Source organism: Coregonus clupeaformis, chromosome 19 (genome assembly GCF_020615455.1).
Source record: "Coregonus clupeaformis isolate EN_2021a chromosome 19, ASM2061545v1, whole genome shotgun sequence".
Taxonomy (NCBI): Eukaryota; Metazoa; Chordata; class Actinopteri; order Salmoniformes; family Salmonidae; genus Coregonus; species Coregonus clupeaformis.
Window position 1 is genome coordinate 6,187,549 of NC_059210.1, and position 26,488 is coordinate 6,214,036.

The following is a 26,488-nucleotide window of genomic DNA, read 5'->3' on the forward strand; positions in this document are numbered from 1 at the left end:
CTCAACATCAAAACTCAAAAGAACAGACAATGACTCCTCTGTTTCACCACTCTCGCCACCCTGTCTGCGTCGCACCAAACGACGAGCATCACAAACACCGGGAATCTTCCCCTTCAGTTGGTCAGCTTTTACATTTACCGCTACCCCAGTAATCACGCCTTTCAATGGCGCCCTTTTCTTGAGAGCAAAACAGTTCACATTTCTTGTCCCCATTCGTTTAACATGGAGCGCCTTCTCCCACTGACCAGCAGAAACACAAACAATTATCACTAGACCACTTCTGGTTACCCTCACCGATTCCACAGGATCCAACTCTGTTTTCACCCATCCTGAAACCACAAATGGATCAGCCGAAAGGCAAGGGTCCACTTTTTCCAAAACCTTCACTCCTACTGTCACAGACTCCTCGTGCTAGCCTCGGGCTACGAGTACTTCACACCTACCACCTCCGATACTTCACCCTCATTCTCTTCCATTTCTCCTCCTGTCTTCAACTCACCCTACTTACATTTCCTACCATTCTTCTTTAACAAACCTTCTCCCTTTTTTCCGCCATTTTTAACCGACTCAAGCTCCCCCTCTTCCTCCCTCTCTCTCTTAGACCTCCTCTGCCTCTCTTTTTCCCTCCATTCCTCCTCCATATTCCAAGTATAACTCTCCTTGTGATAATACTGCACTTCTCCTGACATACATCCTGTTCTCGCCTTCACAAGGGACGCCATTTAACCAGCTGTCACAATCTCCATACAATCAGCACCAACCCCTCGGGATGTCAAGTTTGAGCCTTGACAAAATACCTTTGAATATATGTACAGTGGGGAGAACAAGTATTTGATACACTGCCGATTTTGCAGGTTTTCCTACTTACAAAGCATGTAGAGGTCTGTAATTCAAAAATCCAGAAAATCACATTGTATGATTTTTAAGTAATTAATTTGCATTTTATTGCATGACATAAGTATTTGATCACCTACCAACCAGTAAGAATTCCGGCTCTCACAGACCTGTTAGTTTTTCCTTTAAGAAGCCCTCCTGTTCTCCACTCATTACCTGTATTAACTGCACCTGTTTGAACTCTTTACCTGTATAAAAGACACCTGTCCACACAGTCAATCAAACAGACTCCAACCTCTCCACAATGGCCAAGACCAGAGAGCTGTGTAAGGACATCAGGGATAAAATTGTAGACCTGCACAAGGCTGGGATGGGCTACATGACAATAGGCAAGCAGCTTGGTGAGAAGGCAACAACTGTTGGCACAATTATTAGAAAATGGAAGAAGTTCAAGATGACGGTCAATCACCCTCGGTCTGGGGCTCCATGCAAGATCTCACCTCGTGGGGCATCAATTATCATGAGGAAGGTGAGGGATCAGCCCAGAACTACACGGCAGGACCTGGTCAATGACCTGAAGAGAGCTGGGACCACAGTCTCAAAGAAAACCATTAGTAACACACTACGCCGTCATGGATTAAAATCCTGCAGCGCACGCAAGGTCCCCCTGCTCAAGCCAGCGCATGTCCAGGCCCGTCTGAAGTTTGCCAATGACCATCTGGATGATCCAGAGGAGGAATGGGAGAAGGTCATGTGGTCTGATGAGACAAAATTAGAGCTTTTTTGGTCTAAACTCCACTCGCCGTGTTTGGAGGAAGAAGAAGGATGAGTCCAACCCCAAGAACACCATCCCAACCGTGAAGCATGGAGGTGGAAACATCATTCTTTGGGGATGCTTTTCTGCAAAGGGGACAGGACGACTGCACCGTATTGAGGGGAGGATGGATGGGGCCATGTATCGCGAGATCTTGGCCAACAACCTCCTTCCCTCAGTAAGAGCATTGAAGATGGGTCGTGGCTGGGTCTTCCAGCATGACAACGACCCGAAATACACAGCCAGGGCAACTAAGGAGTGGCTCCGTAAGAAGCATCTCAAGGTCCTGGAGTGGCCTAGCCAGTCTCCAGACCTGAACCCAATAGAAAATCTTTGGAGGGAGCTGAAAGTCCGTATTGCCCAGCGACAGCCCCGAAACCTGAAGGATCTGGAGAAGGTCTGTATGGAGGAGTGGGCCAAAATCCCTGCTGCAGTGTGTGCAAACCTGGTCAAGACCTACAGGAAACGTATGATCTCTGTAATTGCAAACAAAGGTTTCTGTACCAAATATTAAGTTCTGCTTTTCTGATGTATCAAATACTTATGTCATGCCATAAAATGCAAATTAATTACTTAAAAATCATACAATGTGATTTTCTGGATTTTTGTTTTAGATTCCGTCTCTCACAGTTGAAGTGTACCTATGATAAAAATTACAGACCTCTACATGCTTTGTAAGTAGGAAAACCTGCAAAATCGGCAGTGTATCAAATACTTGTTCTCCCCACTGTATATATATATATATATATATATATACAGTGAGGGAAAAAAGTATTTGATCCCCTGCTGATTTTGTACGTTTGCCCACTGACAAAGAAATGATCAGTCTATAATTTTAATGGTAGGTTTATTTGAACAGTGAGAGACAGAATAACAACAAAAAAATCCAGAAAAACCCTAGGTACTTCCCCTTTAACAAGGCTCCACCATACAGTGCTGTTACCCTAGGTACTTCCCCTTTAACAAGGCTCCATCATACAGTGCTGTTACCCTAGGTACTTCCCCTTTAACAAGGCTCCATCATACAGTGCTGTTACCCTAGGTACTTCCCCTTTAACAAGGCTCCACCATACAGTGCTGTTACCCTAGGTACTTCCCCTTAACAAGGCTCCACCATACAGTGCTGTTACCCTAGGTACTTCCCCTTTAACAAGGCTCCACCATACAGTGATGTTACCCTAGGTACTTCCCCTTTAACAAGGCTCCACCATACAGTGCTGTTACCCTAGGTACTTCCCCTTTAACAAGGCTCCACCATACAGTGCTGTTACCCTAGGTACTTCCCCTTTAACAAGGCTCCACCATACAGTGCTGTTACCCTGGGTACTTCAGCTGTGCACACTTTTGGCATTCTCTCAACCAGCTTCACCTGGAATTCCAACAGTCTTGAAGGAGTTCCCACATATGCTGGGCACTTGTTGGCTGCTTTTCCTTCACTCTGCCGTCCGACTCATCCCAAACCATCTCAATTGGGTTGAGGATGGGGGATTGTGGAGGCCAGGTCATCTGATGCAGCACTCCATCACTCTCCTTCTTGGTCAAATAGCCCTTACACAGCCTGGAGGTGTGTTGGGTCATTGTCCTGTTGAAAAACAAATGATAGTCCCACTAAGCCCAAACCAGATGGGATGGTGTATCGCTGCAGAATGCTGTGGTAGCCATGCTGGTTAGGTGTGCCTTGAATTCTAAATAAATCACAGACAGTGTCACCAGCAAAGCAACCCCACACCATAACACCTCCTCCTCCATGCTTTACGGTGGAAACTACACATGCGGAGATCATCCGTTCACCTACACTGTGTCTCACAAAGACACGGCGGTTGGAACCAAAAATCTCAAATTCAGCACAGTCCTATAGAGAGACCTTCAGCACAGTCCTATAGAGACCTTCAGCACAATCCTATAGAGAGATCTTCAGCACAGTCATGTAGAGAGAATTTCAGCACAGTCCTATAGAGACCTTCAGCACAGTTCTATAGAGACCTTCAGCACAGTTTTATAGAGAGACCTTCAGCACAGTCCTATAGAGAGACCTTCAGCACAGTCCTATAGAGACCTTCAGCACAGTCCTATATAGAGACCTTCAGCACAGTCCTACAGTATCTTGTTATTGTTTGTTGTTAGTGTTTATTAGTCCCATCCTTCAACTCTATTCAATACCTCCCATCTATCTTTTAACACCATCCATATAGGATTTCTATTTGCCATATATATTTCAACTGTACTCTGATGTCTTACAAAAGTTCTGAACATTTCTATTCTCATTGTTTCTACAGATTGTGAATTGAAAATAAACATTTTTGCTAATAGTATTATTATGTTATTGATCGATTGACTATGACTTTTCAGATCACCCAGTAGTGCTATCTGCAGGGTTAGCTCCAGGTAAATATTGCAATCCTTTAGCCATTCCTGGACCTGTGTCCAAAAACAAGCTACAAATGGACAGTACCAAAACAAATGATCTAATGATTCTGTCTCTTCGCAGCAAAATCTGCAGAGCTGGGAAGATTGTATCCCCCATATAAATAACGTTCTATTGGTAGCAAGAATTTTATATAATAATTCAAATTGAAAGATTCTACGTTTTGAATCCGGTGTCGTTTTGCGTATCAGTTCATAAACACTATGCCATGGGATCGGTACGTCAAAAATCTCTTCCCAACTATTTTGCAATCTATATGGGACGGCTGTCAATCCTTTGGTCCTTAAATGAAACTGGTATACTTTTTTATTTATCACAGTTTTCCTTAACCAATGATGTTCTTTAATGCAAGGCCGACAGACAAGTTCCTTACTTTCTCCTCCTTCCACTTTCCTCTTCCATTTTTGCGGTAATGCTGCAATTATTTGGTTGTAATTTTGTGTAGAGCAGACATTTCCATATGTTTTTGTTAGCTGCATGTGCGACATAACTCCACCAGTCCTACCGATGATAGCATTTACAAAGATTATACCTTTTTTAAACATTTTGTCAAAAAATAAAGTTTTTTGGGTCAATTAGTATATTTGAGTTTAACCACAATATTTGTTGCATTATTTGTTCTGTAGTTTCTGGAGGATTAAATTGAAATTGCAACCAACTTTCTATGGCTTGTTTTAGAAATAGTGACATTTAGGAGATTATTTCCTTTTCAAATAACTGAAAGTGAGAGGTTGTAATCTGAATAAAGGGAAAAAGGCCATTCTTGAACATGGGGTGAGACAATCTTACTAATTTGCTAGAGAACCAGTTGGATTTAAGTATAACTTTTGTATGACTGAAGCTTTTAATGATAGGTCTAATGCTTTAATATTTAATCATTTCTGTCCTCCGAATTTATATTCATTATATAAATAGGCCCGTTTAATTTTGTCTGGCTTGCCATTCCAAATAAAATTGAATATTTTTTTCTCATATAATTTAAAAAACTGTTCGCTAGGCGTAGGCAAGACCATAAGCAAATAGGTAAACTGGGATAATACTAAAGAGTTAATCAGGGTGATCTTTCCACAAATTGACAGGCACCCACCTTTCCATGGTAGCAAGATCTTATCTATTTTTGCTAACTTTCTATTATAATTTATTGAAGTGAGATCATTTATTTCCTTTGGGATATGTATTCCGAGTATATCCACATCACCATCAGACCATTTTATTGGTAAACTACATGGTAATGTATAGGAAATATATTTTTTACGCGCCAAGCGCTTTAGCACTCGGCGGTCCCGTTCTGTGAGCTTGTGTGGCCTTAGCCTTTGTCACTCCTAGACGTTTCCACTTCACAATAACAGCACATACAGTTGACCCGCTCACCTCTAGCAGGACAGAAATTTGACGAACTGACTTGTTGGAAAGGTGGCATCCTATGACGGTGCCACTTGAAAGTCACTGAGCTCTTCACTAAGGCCATTCTACTGCCAGTGTTTGTCTATGGAGATTGCATGGCTGTGTGCTCGATTTTATACACCTGTCAGCAACGGGTGAGGCTGAAATAGCCGAATCCACTAATTTGAAGGGGTGTCCACATACTGCTGTATATATAGCGTATATGGAGCCCTCCGCATTGTTTAAAAATTTGGGAGGCGCACGGCATCGCCGTAGAGAGCTCGATTTGGCCTCTGCAAGCCTCCGGAAGCGCCGCAATTGTGTCATACCCTCCATATTGAGCATCCGGATCACAAATTACCGGATCAAGCATTCATTGGCTTTTATCGTAGCCGATTTATGGTCAATCCGGCCTCTGAAGTGGCTGTGTAGCATTTACAGCGATACGGCCTCCGTAGAAGTCAGAACATTCATACTTCTTGAATGGTCTGCCTGGTGGAGCTGTCATCCTCTACCAATAAACTGGTCTGCCTGGTGGAGCTGTCATCCTCTACCAATAAACTGGTCTGCCTGGTGGAGCTGTCATCCTCTACCAATAAACTGGTCTGCCTGGTGGAGCTGTCATCCTCTACCAATAAACTGGTCTGCCTGGTGGAGCTGTCATCCTCTACCAATAAACTGGTCTGCCTGGTGGAGCTGTCATCCTCTACCAATAAACTGGTCTGCCTGGTGGAGCTGTCATCCTCTACCAATAAACTGGTCTGCCTCGTGGAGCTGTCATCCTCTACCAATAAACTGGTCTGCCTGGTGGAGCTGTCATCCTCTACCAATAAACTGGTCTGCCTCGTGGAGCTGTCATCCTCTACCAATAAACTGGTCTGCCTGGTGGAGCTGTCATCCTCTACCAATAAACTGGTCTGCCTCGTGGAGCTGTCATCCTCTACCAATAAACTGGTCTGCCTCGTGGAGCTGTCATCCTCTACCAATAAACTGGTCTGCCTGCTGGAGCTGTCATCCTCTACCAATAAACTGGTCTGCCTCGTGGAGCTGTCATCCTCTACCAATAAACTGGTCTGCCTCGTGGAGCTGTCATCCTCTACCAATAAACTGGTCTGCCTGGTGGAGCTGTCATCCTCTACCAATAAACTGGTCTGCCTGGTGGAGCTGTCATCCTCTACCAATAAACTGGTCTGCCTGGTGGAGCTGTCATCCTCTACCAATAAACTGGTCTGCCTGGTGGAGCTGTCATCCTCTACCAATAAACTGGTCTGCCTGGTGGAGCTGTCATCCTCTACCAATAAACTGGTCTGCCTGGTGGAGCTGTCATCCTCTACCAATAAACTGGTCTGCCTGGTGGAGCTGTCATCCTCTACCAATAAACTGGTCTGCCTGGTGGAGCTGTCATCCTCTACCAATAAACTGGTCTGCCTGGTGGAGCTGTCATCCTCTACCAATAAACTGGTCTGCCTCGTGGAGCTGTCATCCTCTACCAATAAACTGGTCTGCCTGGTGGAGCTGTCATCCTCTACCAATAAACTGGTCTGCCTCGTGGAGCTGTCATCCTCTACCAATAAACTGGTCTGCCTGGTGGAGCTGTCATCCTCTACCAATAAACTGGTCTGCCTCGTGGAGCTGTCATCCTCTACCAATAAACTGGTCTGCCTGGTGGAGCTGTCATCCTCTACCAATAAACTGGTCTGCCTCGTGGAGCTGTCATCCTCTACCAATAAACTGGTCTGCCTCGTGGAGCTGTCATCCTCTACCAATAAACTGGTCTGCCTGCTGGAGCTGTCATCCTCTACCAATAAACTGGTCTGCCTCGTAGGAGCTGTCATCCTCTACCAATAAACTGGTCTGCCTGGTGGAGCTGTCATCCTCTACCAATAAACTGGTCTGCCTCGTGGAGCTGTCATCCTCTACCAATAAACTGGTCTGCCTGGTGGAGCTGTCATCCTCTACCAATAAACTGGTCTGCCTCGAGGAGCTGTCATCCTCTACCAATAAACTGGTCTGCCTGGTGGAGCTGTCATCCCCTACCAATAAACTGGTCTGCCTGGTGGAGCTGTCATCCTCTACCAATAAACTGGTCTGCCTCGTGAAGCTGTCATCCTCTACCAATAAACTGGTCTGCCTCGTGGAGCTGTCATCCTCTACCAATAAACTGGTCTGCCTGGTGGAGCTGTCATCCTCTACCAATAAACTGGTCTGCCTCGTGGAGCTGTCATCCTCTACCAATAAACTGGTCTGCCTCGTGGAGCTGTCATCCTCTACCAATAAACTGTAGCCAGCTAATTGCGAGCAACTGGCTAAAAGACAAGGCCTTACCTCTTCTGAGATGTTGGAGTCCGTTTCCCGGTGCTTGACACAGCTCAGCCAAGATAGCGTGAAGTCAAAAGACTGCAACGTTTTCCCACCTGCATCTCCACTTCAACCCTTCATTTTTTTTTTTTTTTTGCTTTACAAACTTGTCCTGCAACTGCCTCCACTTCTTGTGGTAAGCTTCTCCCCTTCTATAGAGGCGGTAAAGAGATCACCACCGATTTCTGTATGCTAGCTACGCTACCGGTTTATACGAACAGGAGTTAGCATTTAGCAGCCACTTCTTCTAAACCTGAAAGGGGACAACTTCTAAATGTAACGCAGTGAAAACAGCCAAAGATATCCAAATAGGACTTTAACAACCACATTGTGAGTTATCTCTCAGTAAGCCACGCCCCCAGTGGACAGAGCTAGGCATGTTGGACTGGGACACGTTTTAATACGATGTAAAAGCTGGGGGTGGAGACTAGTGAGACTAAGACCATAGTACATAGACCGTGGTCCTCTGTAGCTCAGCTGGTTAGAGCACGGCGCTTGTAACGCCAAGGTAGTGGGTTCGATCCCCGGGACCACCCATACACAAAAAATGTATGCGCGCATGACTGTATGTCGCTTTGGATAAAAGCGTCTGCTAAATGGCATATTATTATTACACCACATACACTGGAGGTAGAGACTAGTGAGACCAATCTGGAAGGATCCAACGAAGTCAATAGCTTTAACATCACATGTATGTAAGATTATGGAACGTATGATCACGGAGAGGCTAACTTACTTCCTGGAGAGCAGAGGGCTAGTAACGCCACATCAGAGTGGGTTCAGGAAGGGTAGGGGAACTATGGATCCAGTGCTCTGCTTAGAAGCAGAGGTCAGGAAGGGTAGGAGAACTATGGATCCAGTGCTCTGCTTAGAAGCAGAGGTCAGGAAGGGTAGGGGGAACTATGGATCCAGTGCTCTGCTTAGAAGCAGAGGTCAGGAAGGGTAGGAGAACTATGGATCCAGTGCTCTGCTTAGAAGCAGAGGTCAGGAAGGGTAGGGGAACTATGGATCCAGTGCTCTGCTTAGAAGCAGAGGTCAGGAAGGGTAGGAGAACTATGGATCCAGTGCTCTGCTTAGAAGCAGAGGTCAGGAAGGGTAGGGGAACTATGGATCCAGTGCTCTGCTTAGAAGCAGAGGTCAGGAAGGGTATGGGAACTATGGATCCAGTGCTCTGCTTAGAAGCAGAGGTCAGGAAGGGTAGGGGAACTATGGATCCAGTGCTCTGCTTAGATGCAGAGGTCAGGAAGGGTAGGGGAACTATGGATCCAGTGCTCTGCTTAGATGCAGAGGTCAGGAAGGGTATGGGAACTATGGATCCAGTGCTCTGCTTAGATGCAGAGGTCAGGAAGGGTAGGGGAACTATGGATCCAGTGCTCTGCTTAGAAGCAGAGGTCAGGAAGGGTAGGGGAACTATGGATCCAGTGCTCTGCTTAGAAGCAGAGGTCAGGAAAGGGTAGGGGAACTATGGATCCAGTGCTCTGCTTAGATGCGAGGTCAGGAAGGGTAGGGGAACTATGGATCCAGTGCTCTGCTTAGATGCAGAGGTCAGGAAGGGTATGGGAACTATGGATCCAGTGCTCTGCTTAGAAGCAGAGGTCAGGAAGGGTAGGGGAACTATGGATCCAGTGCTCTGCTTAGAAGCAGAGGCCAGGAAGGGTAGGGGAACTATGGATCCAGTGCTCTGCTTAGAAGCAGAGGTCAGGAAGACTCAGGTGAACAAGGGGACTGTTGTAGCTGTCTTTTTTGATGTGGAGAAGGCGTATGATATTATGTGGAAGGAGGGGCTGTTAATCAAGCTAGATATTATGGGGGTAGGAGGAAGAATGTACAACTGGATAAAGGATTTCCTGTTTGGAAGATCTATCCAGGTGAGGGTGGGGAAGTCTTTATCAGGCAGCTACTTGGTGGATTATGGTACACCGCAGGGGAGCGTGATAATAATAATAATAATAATAAGCCATTTAGCAGACGCTTTTATCCAAAGCAACTTACAGTCATGTGCGCATACATTTTTACGTATGAGTGGTCCCGGGGATCGAACCCACTACCCTGGCGTTACAAGCACCATGCTCTACCAATTGAGTCTCAATCACGATCAATGATGTTTACTCTCAGCTACAGCCGGATATAGGGAGGTGGTTATTTGCAGATGATGGTGCCTTATGGAAGAGGGGAAGAAATGTGCCATACATAGTCAGGATGGTACAGGAAGCAATTGATGAAGTAGAGCGGTGGGCATTAATGTGGGGATTCAGGTTCTCTGTAGAGAAAACTCAAACAGTGTTCTTTACCAGGAGGAAGGTGGGAGATTAGGTATGTTTGAGGTTATATGGGAGAAACTTGGAGAGGGTGGGGACCTTCAGGTTCCTTGGGGGTATACTTTGATACTAGATTGACCTGGGCAGAACACGTTGAGAGAGTGGTGGGAAAGTGTAAGAAGGTGCTAAATGTGATGCGCTGTCTGTCTGGCGGGGAAGGAGTGGGGGGCTGGGCGTTCCTCATTGAGGACCATGTATGTTGCATTGATCCGATCTGTAATAGACTATGGAAGTATAGCATATGGTTCGGCAGCCCGGACCTCACTGGAAAGGCTAGATGTCATACAGGGGCAAGGACTCAGAATATGTAGTGGGGCGTTTCGGACATCCCCAGTGGCTGCATTACAGGTGGAGATGGGGGATATGCCATTGCAGATTAGGAGACAGCAGCTGGCAATGAATTATTGGGTCAACCTACAGGGACATGGGGTGTCTCATCCTGCAAAAGGGGTTTTACAGGCATGCTGGGAACATGAGCGAAGACAGAACACAAGCTTTGGGTGGGTGGTAATACCCAGGCGAGGGAGATGGGACTATATGGAAGGGAGTTTAGTCCAACGGTAGTTATTCCTGTAAATCCACCATGGCTACTCCCGCCTCCAGTAGTTGATCTATAAGTGTTGGAGAGACTACAGAAAGATAGGGAGGGTGTTGATCCAGCTGATTTCTTTAAGAGACGTCTGGAAACTGTGTATCAGGATATTGTGGCCATTTACACAGATGGTTCAAAAGATCCAAGGACAGGACGCACTGGGTCAGCATTTGTAGTGCAGGAATGTGGGGTGGAAGTCAGGAAACGTATTACAGATCATCTGGCTGTATATACGGCGGAGCTGATGGCCATACTGTTTGCCTTGCAGTGGGCGGAGCTGATGGCCATACTGTTGGCCTTGCAGTGGGCGGAGCTGATGGCCTTGCAGTGGGCGGAGCTGATGGCCATACTGTTGGCCTTGCAGTGGGCGGAGCTGATGGCCATACTGTTGGCCTTGCAGTGGGCGGAGCTGGTGGCCATACTGTTGGCCTTGCAGTGGGCGGAGCTGGTGGCCATACTGTTGGCCTTGCAGTGGGCGGAGCTGATGGCCATACTGTTGGCCTTGCAGTGGGTGGAGCTGATGGCCATACTGTTGGCCTTGCAGTGGGCGGAGCTGGTGGCCATACTGTTGGCCTTGCAGTGGGTGGAGGAAGTTAAGCCAGACAGAGTAGTTATTTGCTCTGATTCATGTACAGTGTTAATAAGTCTCCTGTCCTTTAGCTCACGTAGTAGACAAGACCTGCTTTACGAGGTGCTACAAACCCATGGCAGGATTAAACAGATGGGTATTCAGATAAGATTTACTTGGGTCCCAGCCCATGTGAGGGTGGAGGGGAACGAGGCGGTAGATGAACAGGTTAAACAAGCACTTAGTAGTGGGGATGTTGATGTTGTAGTTTCAATGAGCAAGGCAGAGGCAAAAAGACTGATATATACAGTGATGGTGCAGAGATGGCAGGAGCAGTGGAATAGAGATAATAAGGGAAGGCATTTATTTCAAGTACAGAGGAAAGTCAGGGAGGGGAGGATGGCAGGAAGGGACAGAAGAGAGGAGGCTATATTTACTAGATTAAGGGTGGGACATAGCCAGTTGAATAAGACACTAAGCGTGATAGGAAAGCATCCATCAGGAAAATGTGATTATTGTCAGGAAATAGAGACCGTGGAGCATGTATTGCTACAGTGTGGGCAGTATCAGAGGGAAAGAGAGAGGATGAGATTAAGTATGAGGGAGAAGGGGATACAGGAAATTAGTTTAAAGAGTATATTGAGTAGAACGTCATTAGATATAGTATCACATATTTTGTTATCTTTTTTTAAGAGAAACTGGGTTGGCAGGTAGGATTTAGTTTCTTCCTGTCTCTGGCCCAAACTCCAGTACGGTAGGTGGCGGTAATGCGCCATAACTCCTGAGTGGCGCAGTGCTCTAAGGCGCTGCATCGCAGTGCTAACTGTGCCACTAGAGATCCTGGTTCGAATCCAGGCTCTGGCGCAGCCGGCTGCGACCGGGAGACTCATGGGCGGCGCACAATTGGCCCAGCGTCGTCCAGGGTAGGGGAGGGAATGGCCGGCAGGGATGTAGCTCAGTTGATAGAGCATGGCGTTTGCAATGCCAGGGTTGTGGGTTCGATTCCCACGGGGGGACAGTATATAAAAAAAATGTATTCACTAACTGTAAGTCGCTCTGGATAAGAGCGTCTGCTAAATGACTAAAATGTAAATAACGTTGGATGCCAACCGCCGATAAATCCAACTGAAGAAGCTAGGTCGTGACAGTACAGTAGGTGGCGGTGTATGCACCTGTCAGTTGGTTGCGATTCGCCAATAAAACTTAAAGAAGAAGAAGAGTTTTGGCGCGTCTGGTGGACATGAGGCGTAGGCTACTTCTACCGACCCATGGAAAATAAGGTATACGGAGATTTGTTTTCAAACTTAATTAAACCGGCTCATATGACAGTGTTGAACAAACAAATTAAACTTTCTCATAGGCGCATGCTAATTACCTAGCTAACGGTCAGCAAATTTAGCTATTTGTCTGGGTTTAGCTAGCTAGGTGAAACACCGAAGTGACTTTTTCGTAGCAGGTTTGGAGAATTTACTCAGCAGGTTATGAAGCCTCGATCACACCTACAGTGTTTCCGCGCAAAATGGGACGCAGCATCATCTGGATATGTGTGCAACAAAAGTTCAACATTCACCTTCTGCTGCCATTTCTGTCAAACCGTCTACGGATACAGTTTGACGCATACGTTCAATAGAGCCAAGTCCCAAAACGCAAAAGCACTATCGGTGTGGTCGAGGCGTAAGACTAATGTTAAGGTTAATAAAAATGTTAGGGTTATAGAAAATGCTCTCATAACCTGCTACGAAAATCACTTTGTATCGAAGTGGTGTTAAAAGTGACTAGCTAACTAGCCAGCTAAGTGTTTGTTTGGATCCCAAGTGACTCTCGCTTGGCTCGATTTAGATTTCCTAGATCATGTAAAGAACAAGACTTGTTGCTAGCCAGCTAAAATCAGCTTGGCGTAACTAAGAAACCACAACAATAACAGACGGTGTTGACTACTACAGCCGATCGGTGACAAAAAGGATATGTGCCAAAAGGCTCCCTATATAGTGCACTACTTTTGACCAAGAGCCCTATAGGCTTGGGTCAATAGTAGTGCACTACATAGGGAATAGGATGCCATTTGGGACGTGCCCTTTAATCTGTAATCCCTACCCTGACCTCTCCATGGCTGCCTGCCTGTGTAATAGATTTAGCCAGCTCACTACTCACAAAGTTAGCTAGTTACACACCGCTTTGGCTCTTGACCAGATGCATGGGAGGACAGCAGGGAGTGCTTTGGCTCTTGACCAGATGCATGGGAGGACAGCAGGGAACGTGGTACATTTTATATTTAGCTCTGAAATACTACTGTAACACTATCTTATTCATTTACACTAAGGCAGGCTCGTTTTCCAGAAGATAATGACGTTGATAGCGACTGGGGGCTTAAGCATCCTAATGTTGTACTACCTTTATATATATATATATATATATTTAACTACTCTGTACTTCTGTTTCAGTGAGGACTAACAAGATGAGAAGACTAAAGAAATCATCATGAGAGGAACTCAATGTGAACCGTTAACAGAAGTCCATTATGAAGCTGAGAAAACCTTCTGTTTCTCACCTCAAAATGACGATCCATTCCAATGTGTTCAGTATGGCTGCCAGCAGAACTGGCATGCTGAGGAATAACACCGCCTATGTCCCTGAACACTGATACTAGGAGTTGGATAAATGTTCTCATCTGAACTGAAGGTCTGCATCTAAAAATCCACAGATTTGGGTGGAACCAAAGCGGTAGGTAGCCATCGACCGGAGGGTCGTCGAGGTGAAGGAGTTGACACGACACAGCGGCTGTGTCACTACAGGTCACATACCTGTGGTAACCAAAGAGTAAAAGCCAGACGGGCCTTTGAAGTTCATCCCTGCCGAGGGCCAGAGACGGAGAAGTAGGGGCCAGTGGAGGCTGTGATTGTGTCAAGCTCATCCCAGCTGTGTGTAGGTGTCCTGGGCTACGTAGCCTAGCCAGACCTACCCCCACCTAATCCAGAGATGCTCCAGACCAACAACTACTCGCTGGTCCTGCTGGTCCAGCTATGTCTGCTGACCTATGACCTGTTTATCAACTCCTTCAGTGAGCTGCTAAGGGCATCGCCCGTCATCCAGCTAGTGCTGTTCATGTACGTACATGATTGGTTTTGTAGCCTGTTAATGGTTCAAATGTTTATTTGAATTTAATAGCTAGTTCTTTTTTTTAAATGTTCTTAAAGCTTTCCCAAAAACACAATCAGGTCTTTGTTTACAATTACTGCAATGTTCTTTAGGCCTAACCGTGATATAACCTGTGTGTTCCCCAGCATCCAGGACATAGCCACCCTGTTCAACGTGATCATCATTCTGCTGATGATGTTCAACACCTACGTGTTCCAGGTTGGCCTGGTCGCTCTGCTGCTGGTGAGGTTCAAAGCCTTACTGATGCTGTCTGCCCTCTACCTCACCCTCAGCATCTCCTTTCACTGCTGGATAGTGGTACGTACGGACACACACACACACACAGAGGAGCGTAGGAGTCGTAGTGACAGGATTCTAACTCTCATCAGAAATAATGCATTATGGGTACACGTGTTGTTCTAAACATTGATCTGATGTGTTCTGTAGAACCTGAGATGGCTGGAATCCAACAGTTTCACCTGGACAAACGGCCTACAAGTCCTCTTCGTCTTCCAGAGGGTTGGTAAGTTGTTGAGAAAGACCTGCACACTGCTCTTGCCAGTATCGCTTAGGTTTATTCAGCCGTACTTTTTGAGGCTTTGATAAGTGGTTTCTTCTTTTCACAAGCCTACTTAGTTAACAAACATGTTTGTCAGTTTTGTGATGCGTCTTCGGCATTAACACTGGCAAATGGTTGCTTTGATTAATAATACTGATACCAGACTAAACAACATGTTGGTTTGTGATGTGTTTGAGACATTTAACCAACTGTGTTCTTCTCTGCCCACAGCTGCAGTGTTTGTATTGCTACTTCTACAAACGGACGACAGAGTGTCTGTGCGACCCGCGGCTGTATGACGATTCTGTCTGGCTGAGGGATGTCTTCGCCAGAGCTCGTCAGGGAGGGTGGGAGGGGAGGGAGGGAGGGGAGGGAGGGAGGGAGGGAGGGGAGGGAGGGAGGGAGGGGAGGGAGGGGGGGGAGGGAGGGAGGAGGGAGGGAGGGGAGGGAGGGAGGGAGGGGGAGGGAGGGTGGGAGGGGAGGGAGGGAGGGGAGGGAGGGAGGGAGGGAGGGAGGGGAGGGAGGGAGGGAGGGAGGTAATTGAGGGAAAACTACACCACTAAGGTTCTATTACCAGGTGAGGTCTGCCTGACTGGGTGGGTCATGTTCATTTGGCACCAGAAGAAAACTGACTACCTGGCCTTGTCCAGTAAGAGAAACACCCATTTGTTTTCCGTTTCAAAACGTTTTGCTACGGAGTGCCCTACTGAACACGACCCCGGGCTAGGGTAGAGCTAGGAGAAAGAGTGATAAACTACAATGGTTTTGAACACCAGGATGGACACATCATCAAGACACACTACACTAATATGGACTCGTGTTGTTACAAGAGGCAAATGTTGACACTAAAGGACAATCTGATGCACAGAGGTTTTCCTCCAATGGATTTTACATAAATGCATAATGGCAGTTATTAGTTTATATCAGTGTTTTTACTAAGATCTGATACCGGTTGCGTCCCAAATAGCACCCTATTCCCTATATAGTGCACTACTGTTGACCAGAGCCCATAGGGCCCAGGTTGAGAGTAGTGCACTAAATAGGGAATATAATGCCATTTGGGAGGCATACAGTGTCTTCAGAAGGTATTCACCCCTTCACTTTTTCCACATTTTGTTGTTACAGAATAAAAAATTGATTAAATTGATATATTTTTTTGTCTCTGGCCTATATACAAAATACCCCATAATGTTAAAGTGGAATTATGTTTTGAAATTGTTTTACAAATGAAAAGCTGAAATGTTTTGAGTCAATAAGTATTCAACCCCTTTGTTAATGCAAGCCTAAATAAGTTCAGGAGTAAAGATTTGCTTAACAATTCACATTAGTTGCATGGACTCACTCTGTGTGCAATAATAGTGTTTAACATGATTTTTGAATGACTACCTCATCTCTGTACCCCACACATAAAATGATCTGTAAGGTCCCTCAGTCAAGCAGTGAATTTCAAACAAAGATTCAACCACAAAGACCAGGGAGGTTTTCCAATACCTCGCAAAGATGGTACATAAAAATAAAAAAAAGCAGACATTGAATATCCCTTTGAGCATGGTGAAGTCATTAATTACACTTTGGATGGTGTATGAATACACCCAGTCACTACAAAGACATAGGTGTCCTTCCTAACTCAGTTGCCGGAGAAGAAAGAAACCGCTCAGGGATTTCACCATGAGGTCAATGGTGACTTTAAAACTGTTAGAGTTTAATGGCTGTGATAGGAGAAAACTGAGGATGGATCAACAACATTGTAGTTACTCCCCAATAATAACCTAAAGGACAGAGGGAAAATAAGGAATCCTGTACAGAATAAAAAATATTCCTACACATGCATCCTGTTTGCAACAAGGCACTAAAGTAATTCTGCAAAAAAAATGTGCTACGCAGTTTTCTTTTTGTCCTGAATATGTTTGGGGCAAATCCAATACAACAGGCTTGTGTGCGGCTGCTCGGCCATGGAAACCCATTTCATGAAGTTCCCGACAAACAGTTATTGTGCTGAAATTGCTTCCAGAGGCAGTTTGGAACTCGGTAGTGAGTGTTGCAACCGAGGACAGACGATTTTTACGCGTTACGAGCTTCAGCACTCGGCGGTCCCGTTCTGTGTGAAATTTGAAATAATCAAGATAACAGGCTACAACATAACACTGTGCCCAGGGCCAGATAATCACGAGGGTAACACTGGGCCAGATAATCATGAGGGTGGCACTGGGCCATATAATCATGAGGGTAACACTGGGCCAGATAATCATGAGGGTAACACTGGGCCAGATAATCATGAGGGTAACACTGGGCCAGATAATCATGAGGGTGGCACTGGGCCATATAATCATGAGGGTAACACTGGGCCAGATAATCATGAGGGTAACACTGGGCCAGATAATCATGAGGGTGGCACTGGGCCAGATAATCATGAGGGTAACACTGGGCCAGATAATCATGAGGGTAACACTGGGCCATATAATCATTACTTTTTACATTTTAGTAATGCTGGGCACGGGGCCAGATAATCATGAGGTAACATTGGGCCCGGGGCCAGATAATCATGAGGGTAACACTGGGCCCAGGGCCAGATAATCATGAGGGTAACACTGGGCCAGATAATCATGAGGGTAACACTGGGCCAGATAATCATGAGGGTAACACTGGGCCATATAATCATTACTTTTTACATTTTAGTAATGGTGGGCACGGGGCCAGATAATCATGAGGTAACATTGGGCCCGGGGCCAGATAATCATGAGGGTAACACTGGGCCCAGGGCCAGATAATCATGAGGGTAACACTGGGCCCAGGGCCAGATAATCATGAGGGTAACACTGGGCCCAGGGCCAGATAATCATGAGGGTAACACTGGGCCCAGGGCCAGATAATCATCAAATCAAATCAAATCAAATTTTATTGGTCACATGCGCCGAATACAACAGGTGCAGACATTACAGTGAAATGCTTACTTACAGCCCTTAACCAACAGTGCATTTATTTTAAACAAAAAAGTAAGAATAAAACAACAACAAAAAAGTGTTGAGAAAAAAAGAGCAGAAGTAAAATAAAGTGACAGTAGGGAGGCTATATATACAATAAAATAAAGTGACAGTAGGGAGGCTATATATACAGGGGGGTACCGTTGCATAGTCAATGTGCGGGGGCACCGGCTAGTTGAGGTAGTTGAGGTAATATGTACATGTGGGTAGAGTTAAAGTGACTATGCATAAATACTTAACAGAGTAGCAGCAGCGTAAAAAGGGATGGGGTGGGGGGCAGTGCAAATAGTCCGGTAGCCATGATTAGCTGTTCAGGAGTCTTATGGCTTGGGGGTAGAAGCTGTTGAGAAGTCTTTTGGACCTAGACTTGGCACTCCGGTACCGCTTGCCGTGCGGTAGCAGAGAGAACAGTCTATGACTAGGGTGACTGGAGTCTTTGACAATTTTGAGGGCCTTCCTCTGACACCGCCTGGTATAGAGGTCCTGGATGGCAGGGAGCTTTGCCCCAGTGATGTACTGGGCCGTACGCACTACCCTCTGTAGTGCCTTGCGGTCAGAGGCCAAGCAGTTGCCATACCAGGCGGTGATGCAACCAGTCAGGATGCTCTCGATGGTGCAGCTGTAGAATTTTTTGAGGATCTGAGGACCCATGCCAAATCTTTTTAGTCTCCTGAGGGGGAATAGGCTTTGTCGTGCCCTCTTCACGACTGTCTTGGTGTGTTTGGACCATGATAGTTCGTTGGTGATGTGGACACCAAGGAACTTGAAGCTCTCAACCTGTTCCACTACAGCCCCGTCGATGAGAATGGGGGCGTGCTCAGTCCTCTTTTTTTTCCTGTAGTCCACAATCATCTCCTTTGTCTTGGTCACGTTGAGGGAGAGGTTGTTGTCCTGGCACCACACGGCCAGATCTCTGACCTCCTCCCCTATAGGCTGTCTCATCGTTGTCGGTGATCAGGCCTACCACTGTTGTGTCGTCGGCAAACTTAATGATGGTGTTGGAGTCGTGCCTGGCCATGCAGTCATGGGTGAACAGAGAGTACAGGAGGGGACTGAGCACGCACCCCTGAGGGGCCCCCGTGTTGAGGATCAGTGTGGCAGATGTGTTGTTACCTACCCTTACCACCTGGGGGCGGCCCGTCAGGAAGTCCAGGATCATGAGGGTAACACTGGGCCCAGGGCCAGATAATCATGAGGGTAACACTGGGCCCAGGGCCAGATAATCATGAGGATAACACTGGGCCCAGGGCCAGATAATCATGAGGATAACACTGGGCCCAGGGCCAGATAATCATGAGGGTAACACTGGGCCCAGGGCCAGATAATCATGAGGGTAACACTGGGCCCAGAGCCAGATAATCATGAGGGTAACACTGGGCCCAGAGCCAGATAATCATGAGGGTAACACTGGGCCCAGAGCCAGATAATCATGAGGGTAACACTGGGCCCAGGGCCAGATAATCATGAGGGTAACACTGGGCCCAGGGCCAGATAATCATGAGGGTAACACTGGGCCCAGAGCCAGATAATCATGAGGGTGACACTGGGCCCAGGGCCAGATAATCATGAGGGTAACACTGGGCCCAGGGCCAGATAATCATGAGGGTGACACTGGGCCCAGGGCCAGATAATCATGAGGGTGACACTGGGCCCAGGGCCAGATAATCATGAGGGTAACACTGGGCCCAGGGCCAGATAATCATGAGGGTAACACTGGGCCCAGGGCCAGATAATCATGAGGGTGACACTGGGCCCAGAGCCAGATAATCATGAGGGTGACACTGGGCCCAGGGCCAGATAATCATGAGGGTAACACTGGGCCCAGGGCCAGATAATCATGAGGGTAACACTGGGCCCAGGGCCAGATAATCATGAGGGTAACACTGGGCCCAGGGCCAGATAATCATGAGGGTAACACTGGGCCCAGATAATCATGAGGATATTATCGTTCAGACAGTGGCAGGTTGGAGGAGACTGTACTGTTCTTACCTCAGATTCATCTGGGATTGGGGTTTAAGGCACCACCATCCCCTATTAGCCCTCACTGCATTCCCTGGGCCTGGGGCATACTGTATGTCAAATAAAGAGCTGGACATCTCTATGGCTGCGTTTACACAGGCACTCTAATTCTGATCTGCAGCCTGTGTTCCCAAGATCACATAGTGATTTATACTAGCTCTAATTCTGTGAATGTATATTTCTAATGTTCTTGACTTCCTACGCCATGTCGATGCCAGGGCCCTTGGCATGAGGATTTTGAACAGTCATACCACCTTTGTGAATGAGATTTATACTGTACAGCCAGTTCAGTCACTCTACTAACAGAAGTTAGAAATAATACTGCAATCACTGACCTATAGGCTGCAATGCATATATAGGGAGAATCTCAATTGCATTGCGTTGATTCCTCAAATCCTTCTTGAAACCCATTGCATGAGAAGGTCAGAGGTTTGACTTTCTCATCCAATGGGGTTTTGAGAAAGAGGCGAGGAGAGAGGGTGCGAGGAATCAAGGAAATGCAATTGAGATTCTCCCAGATTCACTGGGGTGCCCGCTGGGAGATAAGGTAGCTATCACCACCTTGTTGTGATTTATTTATACTACAGTCCTGACTAATTAAGTCACTTTCCAAGCATCAATAGGCTGGCTCACTCAAATTGTCACAATTTCACGGCTCACTCAAATTATGTCACAATTTCACGGCTCACTCATTCCGTCACAATTTCACGGCTCACTCAAATTCTGTCACAATTTCCCGGCTCACCCAAATTCTGTCACAATTTCACGGCTCACTCAAATTCTGTCACAATTTCACGGCTCACTCAAATTCAGTTACAATTTCACGGCTCACTCAAATTCTGTCACAATTTCACGGCTCACTCAAATTCTGTCACAATTTCACGGCTCACTCAAATTCTGTCACAATTTCACGGCTCACTCAAATTCCGTCACAATTTCACGGCTCACTCAAATTCTGTCACAATTTCCCGGCTCACCCAAATTCTGTCACAATTTCACGGCTCACTCAAATTCAGTTACAATTTCACGGCTCACTCAAATTCTGTCACAATTTCACGGCTCACTCAAATTCTGTCACAATTTCACGGCTCACTCAAATTCTGTCACAATTTCACGGCTCACTCAAATTCTGTCACAATTTCACGGCTCACTCAAATTCTGTCACAATTTCACGGCTCACTCAAATTCCGTCACAATTTCACGGCTCACTCAAATTCTGTCACAATTTCACGGCTCACTCAAATTCTGTCACAATTTCACGGCTCACTCAAATTCTGTCACAATTTCACGGCTCACTCAAATTCTGTCACAATTTCACCAGTCAAGACTAGGTATAAATCCAAAAATGAGGCTTAATTACAAAAAATAAATGATCTTTGGACATCATAGTGGCCAAAAGTTGAGTGAGGAAAAGTGCATAATAAAACGCTGCTGATGGCTTGATACCGAAACAGCTTTTAGTTCTCACCTTTTATTCCTGCACCATGATGTCCAAATAAAACATTTATTTGAGTATTTCAGCCTCAGTTTTGGATTTATTCCTCTTTAGACAGTGTGCGGGTTTCCATCTCTTTCAGTATTCACATTTTGATACCTACGCACCTGGAATCGACACGGATTTGTAATAAGGACCTTTAAAAAAAAAAAAGAGTGCAGGCTGCCTCCTTTCATTGCCAGTAAAGACTATACACACTTGCAGTTTTGTACAAATGTCTCTTTATTTAGTGAAAGGCAACCCCAATCCACATCATCCCCACCCTCTTGTCAGTGCAGTCCATCTTCTGTCTGTGGTGGAGCCACTTCATGATGTCCTTCTCCTGTTCCATTGGAATGTTCTTCTGTATCATTTGGCAATATAACAATCTGTAACAGGACACACGCAGGGATCATAGACATGAAACACTATGGCGAATGAGTGTCGGAACTAGGAAACTGAGAAATGTCCGACTTGGAAACTCATTGTAAAAAGATAATACCCGATAGGAAGCTCCACAAAAAGAAAATGTTCAACTCAGAAGTTCCGACTTTTCATGAATGCAGCGTAAGTCTCCGTGATTGTTTCCTTACCTGTCAGACATAGATGCCGACCCACAGTAACAGAAACAGCACTCCAAAGCCCATGAAGAGAGACGCCACCAGGGAGATGAGCAGCTCTTTGTACACGTCCCTGGTGTATTTAGTAGACGTCACCTCGTAGCTGGGAGAGAGTTAAGGTGCAAAACATAATGGTACACAAGAGACCAACAGTTATATCCAGTCTATCTAAAAAAAAAAAGAAAAGGGACTTATTGCCAACACATTCCCCTACAGTAGTGTACAGTATCCCTATGTGAATATTTAGACTCACCAACAGCTTCTATTCCACATCAAGACTCACCAACAGCTTCTATTCCACACCAAGACTCACCAACAGCTTCTATTCCACACCAAGACTCACCAACAGCTTCTATTCCACACCAAGACTCACCAACAGCTTCTATTCCACACCAAGACTCACCAACAGCTTCTATTCCACACCAAGACTCACCAACAGCTTCTATTCCACACCAAGACTCACCAACAGCTTCTATTCCACACCAAGACTCACCAACAGCTTCTATTCCACACCAAGACTCACCAACAGCTTCTATTCCACATCAAGACTCACCAACAGCTTCTATTCCACATCAAGACTCACCAACAGCTTCTATTCCACACCAAGACTCACCAACAGCTTCTATTCCACACCAAGACTCACCAACAGCTTCTATTCCACACCAAGACTCACCAACAGCTTCTATTCCACACCAAGACTCACCAACAGCTTCTATTCCACATCAAGACTCACCAACAGCTTCTATTCCACATCAAGACTCACCAACAGCTTCTATTCCACACCAAGACTCACCAACAGCTTCTATTCCACATCAAGACTCACCAACAGCTTCTATTCCACACCAAGACTCACCAACTGCTTCTATTCCACACCAAGACTCACCAACAGCTTCTATTCCACACCAAGACTCACCAACAGCTTCTATTCCACATCAAGACTCACCAACAGCTTCTATTCCACATCAAGACTCACCAACAGCTTCTATTCCACATCAAGACTCACCAACAGCTTCTATTCCACATCAATTCTTGTTCAGTCACAAAATTGATTGTCAGGTTTATTTAGGAAGTTTATTCCAAATCTCTGCCTGTTGCTACTTCAGTCAATCCATGTATTTCACTTGAGGTGGCATTCTATGTACAACATCAATCCCTGTTCTTCAACCCTAAGTCGTAGCGACCCACAGGGTGTATTAGTTGACATTGGTGCGTTAATACTGGGCTGGAACAAAAGCCTACATGTTCAGTGTCTCCACTCCCCGGGCCTGAAGACCACTGATTCACAGTCAACACAAAAACGGTCACTATGAAGATAGACGACCACGGAAGGATACACAAAGAACCACGCGGTGAAGAACATCCCGATAGCCAGTAGGACCACCGTGAGGTGGGGGAAGACTGCCGGGTTCACCGGACTGGTGTATCTGGTCATCGCCTCGAGCTCCTGAGGGATGAAGAACAGAGACAATATAGAGATTCACATTTCTGGTTAGGGACAATAACCCACATTTCAAATTGGACAGGTATGTTGCCAACTGTAAATAAACAAGGGGTTTCAACTTACTAACTAGGTAAATATAATGAGTTAGGCACACATCAACCAGCTTATTGACTGACTTCATCATGACAGTCGATGACGTTCTCTGGTTTTAATTGGCACTGTCTGTGGGAGGCTGTTTTGGGTGTTAGCTTGCTAGCTACAGTAGCTAGATAAGCTTGATCTAGATTGTTCTGCTATATTAGCATAGCTAGCTGCTGTATTCCCATCATAACATAACTACATGTTCTGTTATCTGTTCGATTAACTGATGAATGGCTATAAACGTAGTTCACTATCTACCGACATAACGTTGAATGAATAACGTTAGCTGAACCAGTTAGAGACCTCTCAACGCCCAGAAATCTCCAATTCACCAGCTCTGTAAGCCTCATGTCAAAATACGTTCATTGATCACCAAATATGGAGATTCGCTGAGCAACCGTCTTCATTTACTCCCGTTACGGCCGGTATGTACTTTCTAAAAATATGTTTAACAAGCCATCGAAAAAACGCCTATTCAGCTCCGACGCTTGGTCTGATACTCTGAACATTAACACGCATCGCCTGCGGTACGGTTTTGGATGCATGAGGACCTTATCTTTCATATCGAGAAATAATTAAATGTCATCGATTCACACCTTGTGTAGGGTTAGGGTTCCCACACGGCCATATCTCCATGTTACAGCGCTCGTTTCCAGAAAACAGACTGAAGACAGAGGGGACTGACTACCGGAGCTAATGAGTTATCTGCTTCTCAGAACTCCTGGGTGGAAACGGGAGACAGACCCCACAAACCTGTTGTCACTGAAAAACACTGTCGGCTGCAACTGTGTTAAAACCGCTTAAAACACTCATTTAGCGTTTGTGAAATGATGTGTTGATGTTATATGAAAGTACAGGGATTTATGTTTCTAAAACCGTTCCGCAGTTGAGAATCGATTCACGTTTAGCTGGAGTATTTGGCTGTTTTGGCTTCCGGAGCCAATTCGCCTTTAAAACAGAACATGTAGCTAAGGTCCTTGGACTATAACGAGTAACGTTAAATTAGGCTCCTTTAGTCCAATATTGGGCTAGTAAGCTAATGTTGGCTAGTAAGCTAGCCTTTACAACACGGAAACGTCTACCTACAACAACCATTTTAATACATTTAAATGTCAGGTCTTAATTTAGACAAATCGCAATACGTAGCTATAAGTCGCATTTCATGATCAAGTTATTCTTAGGAAATGGTTCATTAGCTACAAATCCCTTACCATTTTGTTGAGTTGCTTGTTCCTAACGCAGAATCCAATACTTGAAAAGAGCCACGTCAGTTCTCCCGATGATCTCAAATCAGCGTAAAAATACTTTGCCGCCACCTAGCGGGCTGGAGAAACAGGTTCATGCAGAATCCATAGTTGATTTATTCCAGGTTTTATTCATAAACAGATTATTTTACATTAGATTAATTTTAAGATTAGCACAAAATAATTTAACAGATTCCTTTACATGAAATTATTGTGCTAATCTTAGAATTAATCTATAAAATAACTATGTTCCTGACTGTGATATGCTGCTTAGAGCTTTCCCTCCTCCTCCACCAACCAAAACACACATTTTGTTTTCAATCAATATTTTATTTACTGCACGCATCCATATTATGAGAACATGCTCTTTTTTTGTTTTGGGGGGACAAAAACAGCAAAGATTTCAAAATAAATGCCATGATCATGTATTCAAAACAAAGTAAGAGGTGAGACTAAAAAGCACATAGATTTATAGGGAGAACTTTAAAATCAGGAACAGGAAGCATATAGAGGTGAATGAGGGAGGGGCTGGGGTGAATATGCTTTACAAAGTGATTCAATGTTCATAAAGTATTTTAGTGTTCTGAAGGGCTTTAAGCCATAAGAATTAGAGTAAGAAGAAAATAAACTTATTTCAAAATGAGTGATTTGATATTTTCATTGTAAAGTTTTAATTAGAAACGTGTGTGTGTGTGCGTGTGCGTGTGCGTGTGCGTGTGCGTGTGCGTCTGTGTCTGTGTCTGTGTCTGTGTCTGTGTGCACGCCCATGTGTTTTCTTTTTCAGTGACACAGGTAAAAGCCGAATAGTGATTTTGATTGGCACAGAATTTCATAACAGAGCATAACAACGTTTACATATTAATGATACAACAAACATAATACAGTAATAAAGAGTAAACATTATAATGATAAAACAGAAATAACATAAAAAAAAGGAACATAGATTGTTACAAAATGAAGCTACACAGTAACATTGAATCAATTTCTATACCATTTAAAACCAGTTGGAACGAGTTGGAACCACCATCAGAGCATTAAGCAGTTCATATATACAGTGCTAAACTAGAAGAACTATGCTGGTGTCACTATAAAGGCTGGCTGGTGCATTGTAATTAAGGTAAAACAGGACACTGTACTCATGTATGGCAACATCATATTGGTAATACAGTGTATTACAATATCTTTATATTGTGTCATCTTCAATTAAGTATATTCATTAGATTATTTGTTTTGGAATTTAGATTTCTCATGACATGACAGGTCAGGTAAGATTTAACACACCTGGCCAGAGGGACATTGTGTCAATACATCTGTTTCAACCCACCAGGGCCTGTATTAGTGATCAATGATTTTTTTTTTTGGGACATGGACAATGGGGACTTGATCCTAGATCAGCACTCCTACTCTGAGGTGCTTTGTGAATACGGGCCCAGGTCTCTGTATCGGGGAGATGGTGCATTTTGAATGCCCATGAGATGGGAGTACGTATTTTGTTCACTTGAGACATTCAGATACCAGATAACATCGTCCCGTGTAGCTCAGTTGGTAGAGCATAGTAATACATGTATATACTAAATACTGT

General features: G+C 45.2%; 3 protein-coding genes across 5 annotated transcripts; 1 reads left to right on the forward strand and 2 right to left on the reverse strand.

The window, feature by feature from the left end:
• Window positions 1-5,926: 5,926 nt before the first annotated feature.
• Window positions 5,927-7,291, reverse strand: LOC123481398 (polysialoglycoprotein-like). The gene has a single exon (XM_045205193.1). It carries the CDS (start codon window positions 7,289-7,291, stop codon window positions 5,927-5,929), a length of 1,365 nt encoding a protein of 454 aa, XP_045061128.1.
• Window positions 7,292-12,511: 5,220 nt separating this feature from the next.
• Window positions 12,512-15,324, forward strand: tmem138 (transmembrane protein 138). Of its 3 annotated transcripts, none has more exons than XM_041836487.2 (5): window positions 12,512-12,572; window positions 13,734-14,396; window positions 14,574-14,745; window positions 14,875-14,950; window positions 15,218-15,324. In XM_041836487.2, exons 2-5 carry the CDS (start codon window positions 14,269-14,271, stop codon window positions 15,283-15,285), a joined length of 444 nt encoding a protein of 147 aa, XP_041692421.1. In that variant the 5' UTR covers window positions 12,512-12,572; window positions 13,734-14,268; the 3' UTR covers window positions 15,286-15,324. The 3 variants fall into 3 exon arrangements, with proteins under 3 accessions (XP_041692421.1, XP_041692423.1, XP_041692422.1); XM_041836489.2 differs by having other exon boundaries at window positions 14,574-14,670; XM_041836488.2 differs by lacking the exon at window positions 12,512-12,572 and adding an exon at window positions 13,474-13,551.
• A 6,361-nt stretch (window positions 15,325-21,685) lies between these two features.
• tmem258 (transmembrane protein 258) lies at window positions 21,686-24,957 on the reverse strand. Its single transcript, XM_041836491.2, has 4 exons — window positions 24,874-24,957; window positions 23,415-23,524; window positions 22,054-22,183; window positions 21,686-21,849 (listed from the first exon to the last, which is right to left on the reverse strand). The coding sequence occupies exons 1-3, from the start codon at window positions 24,874-24,876 to the stop codon at window positions 22,057-22,059; spliced, it is 240 nt and encodes a 79-aa protein (XP_041692425.1). The 5' UTR covers window positions 24,877-24,957; the 3' UTR covers window positions 21,686-21,849; window positions 22,054-22,056.
• Between the last annotated feature and the right edge of the window lie 1,531 nt (window positions 24,958-26,488).

What these genes read in the sequence shown, in the direction of transcription:
- tmem258 (XM_041836491.2), bottom strand. An exon ending in TTCACCGCGTGGTTCTTTGT is followed by an intron (nt 22,184 to 23,414) that starts GTATCCTTCCGT and finishes ACTCTCTCCCAG; the next exon opens with CTACGAGGTGACGTCTACTA.
- tmem138 (XM_041836487.2), top strand. Translation starts at nt 14,269, where the DNA reads ATGCTCCAGACCAACAACTACTCGCTGGTCCTGCTGGTCCAGCTATGT. An exon ending in ATCCAGCTAGTGCTGTTCAT is followed by an intron (nt 14,397 to 14,573) that starts GTACGTACATGA and finishes TGTGTTCCCCAG; the next exon opens with CATCCAGGACATAGCCACCC. An exon ending in CCTTTCACTGCTGGATAGTG is followed by an intron (nt 14,746 to 14,874) that starts GTACGTACGGAC and finishes TGTGTTCTGTAG; the next exon opens with AACCTGAGATGGCTGGAATC.
- LOC123481398 (XM_045205193.1), bottom strand. Translation starts at nt 7,291, where the DNA reads ATGACAGCTCCTACGAGGCAGACCAGTTTATTGGTAGAGGATGACAGC.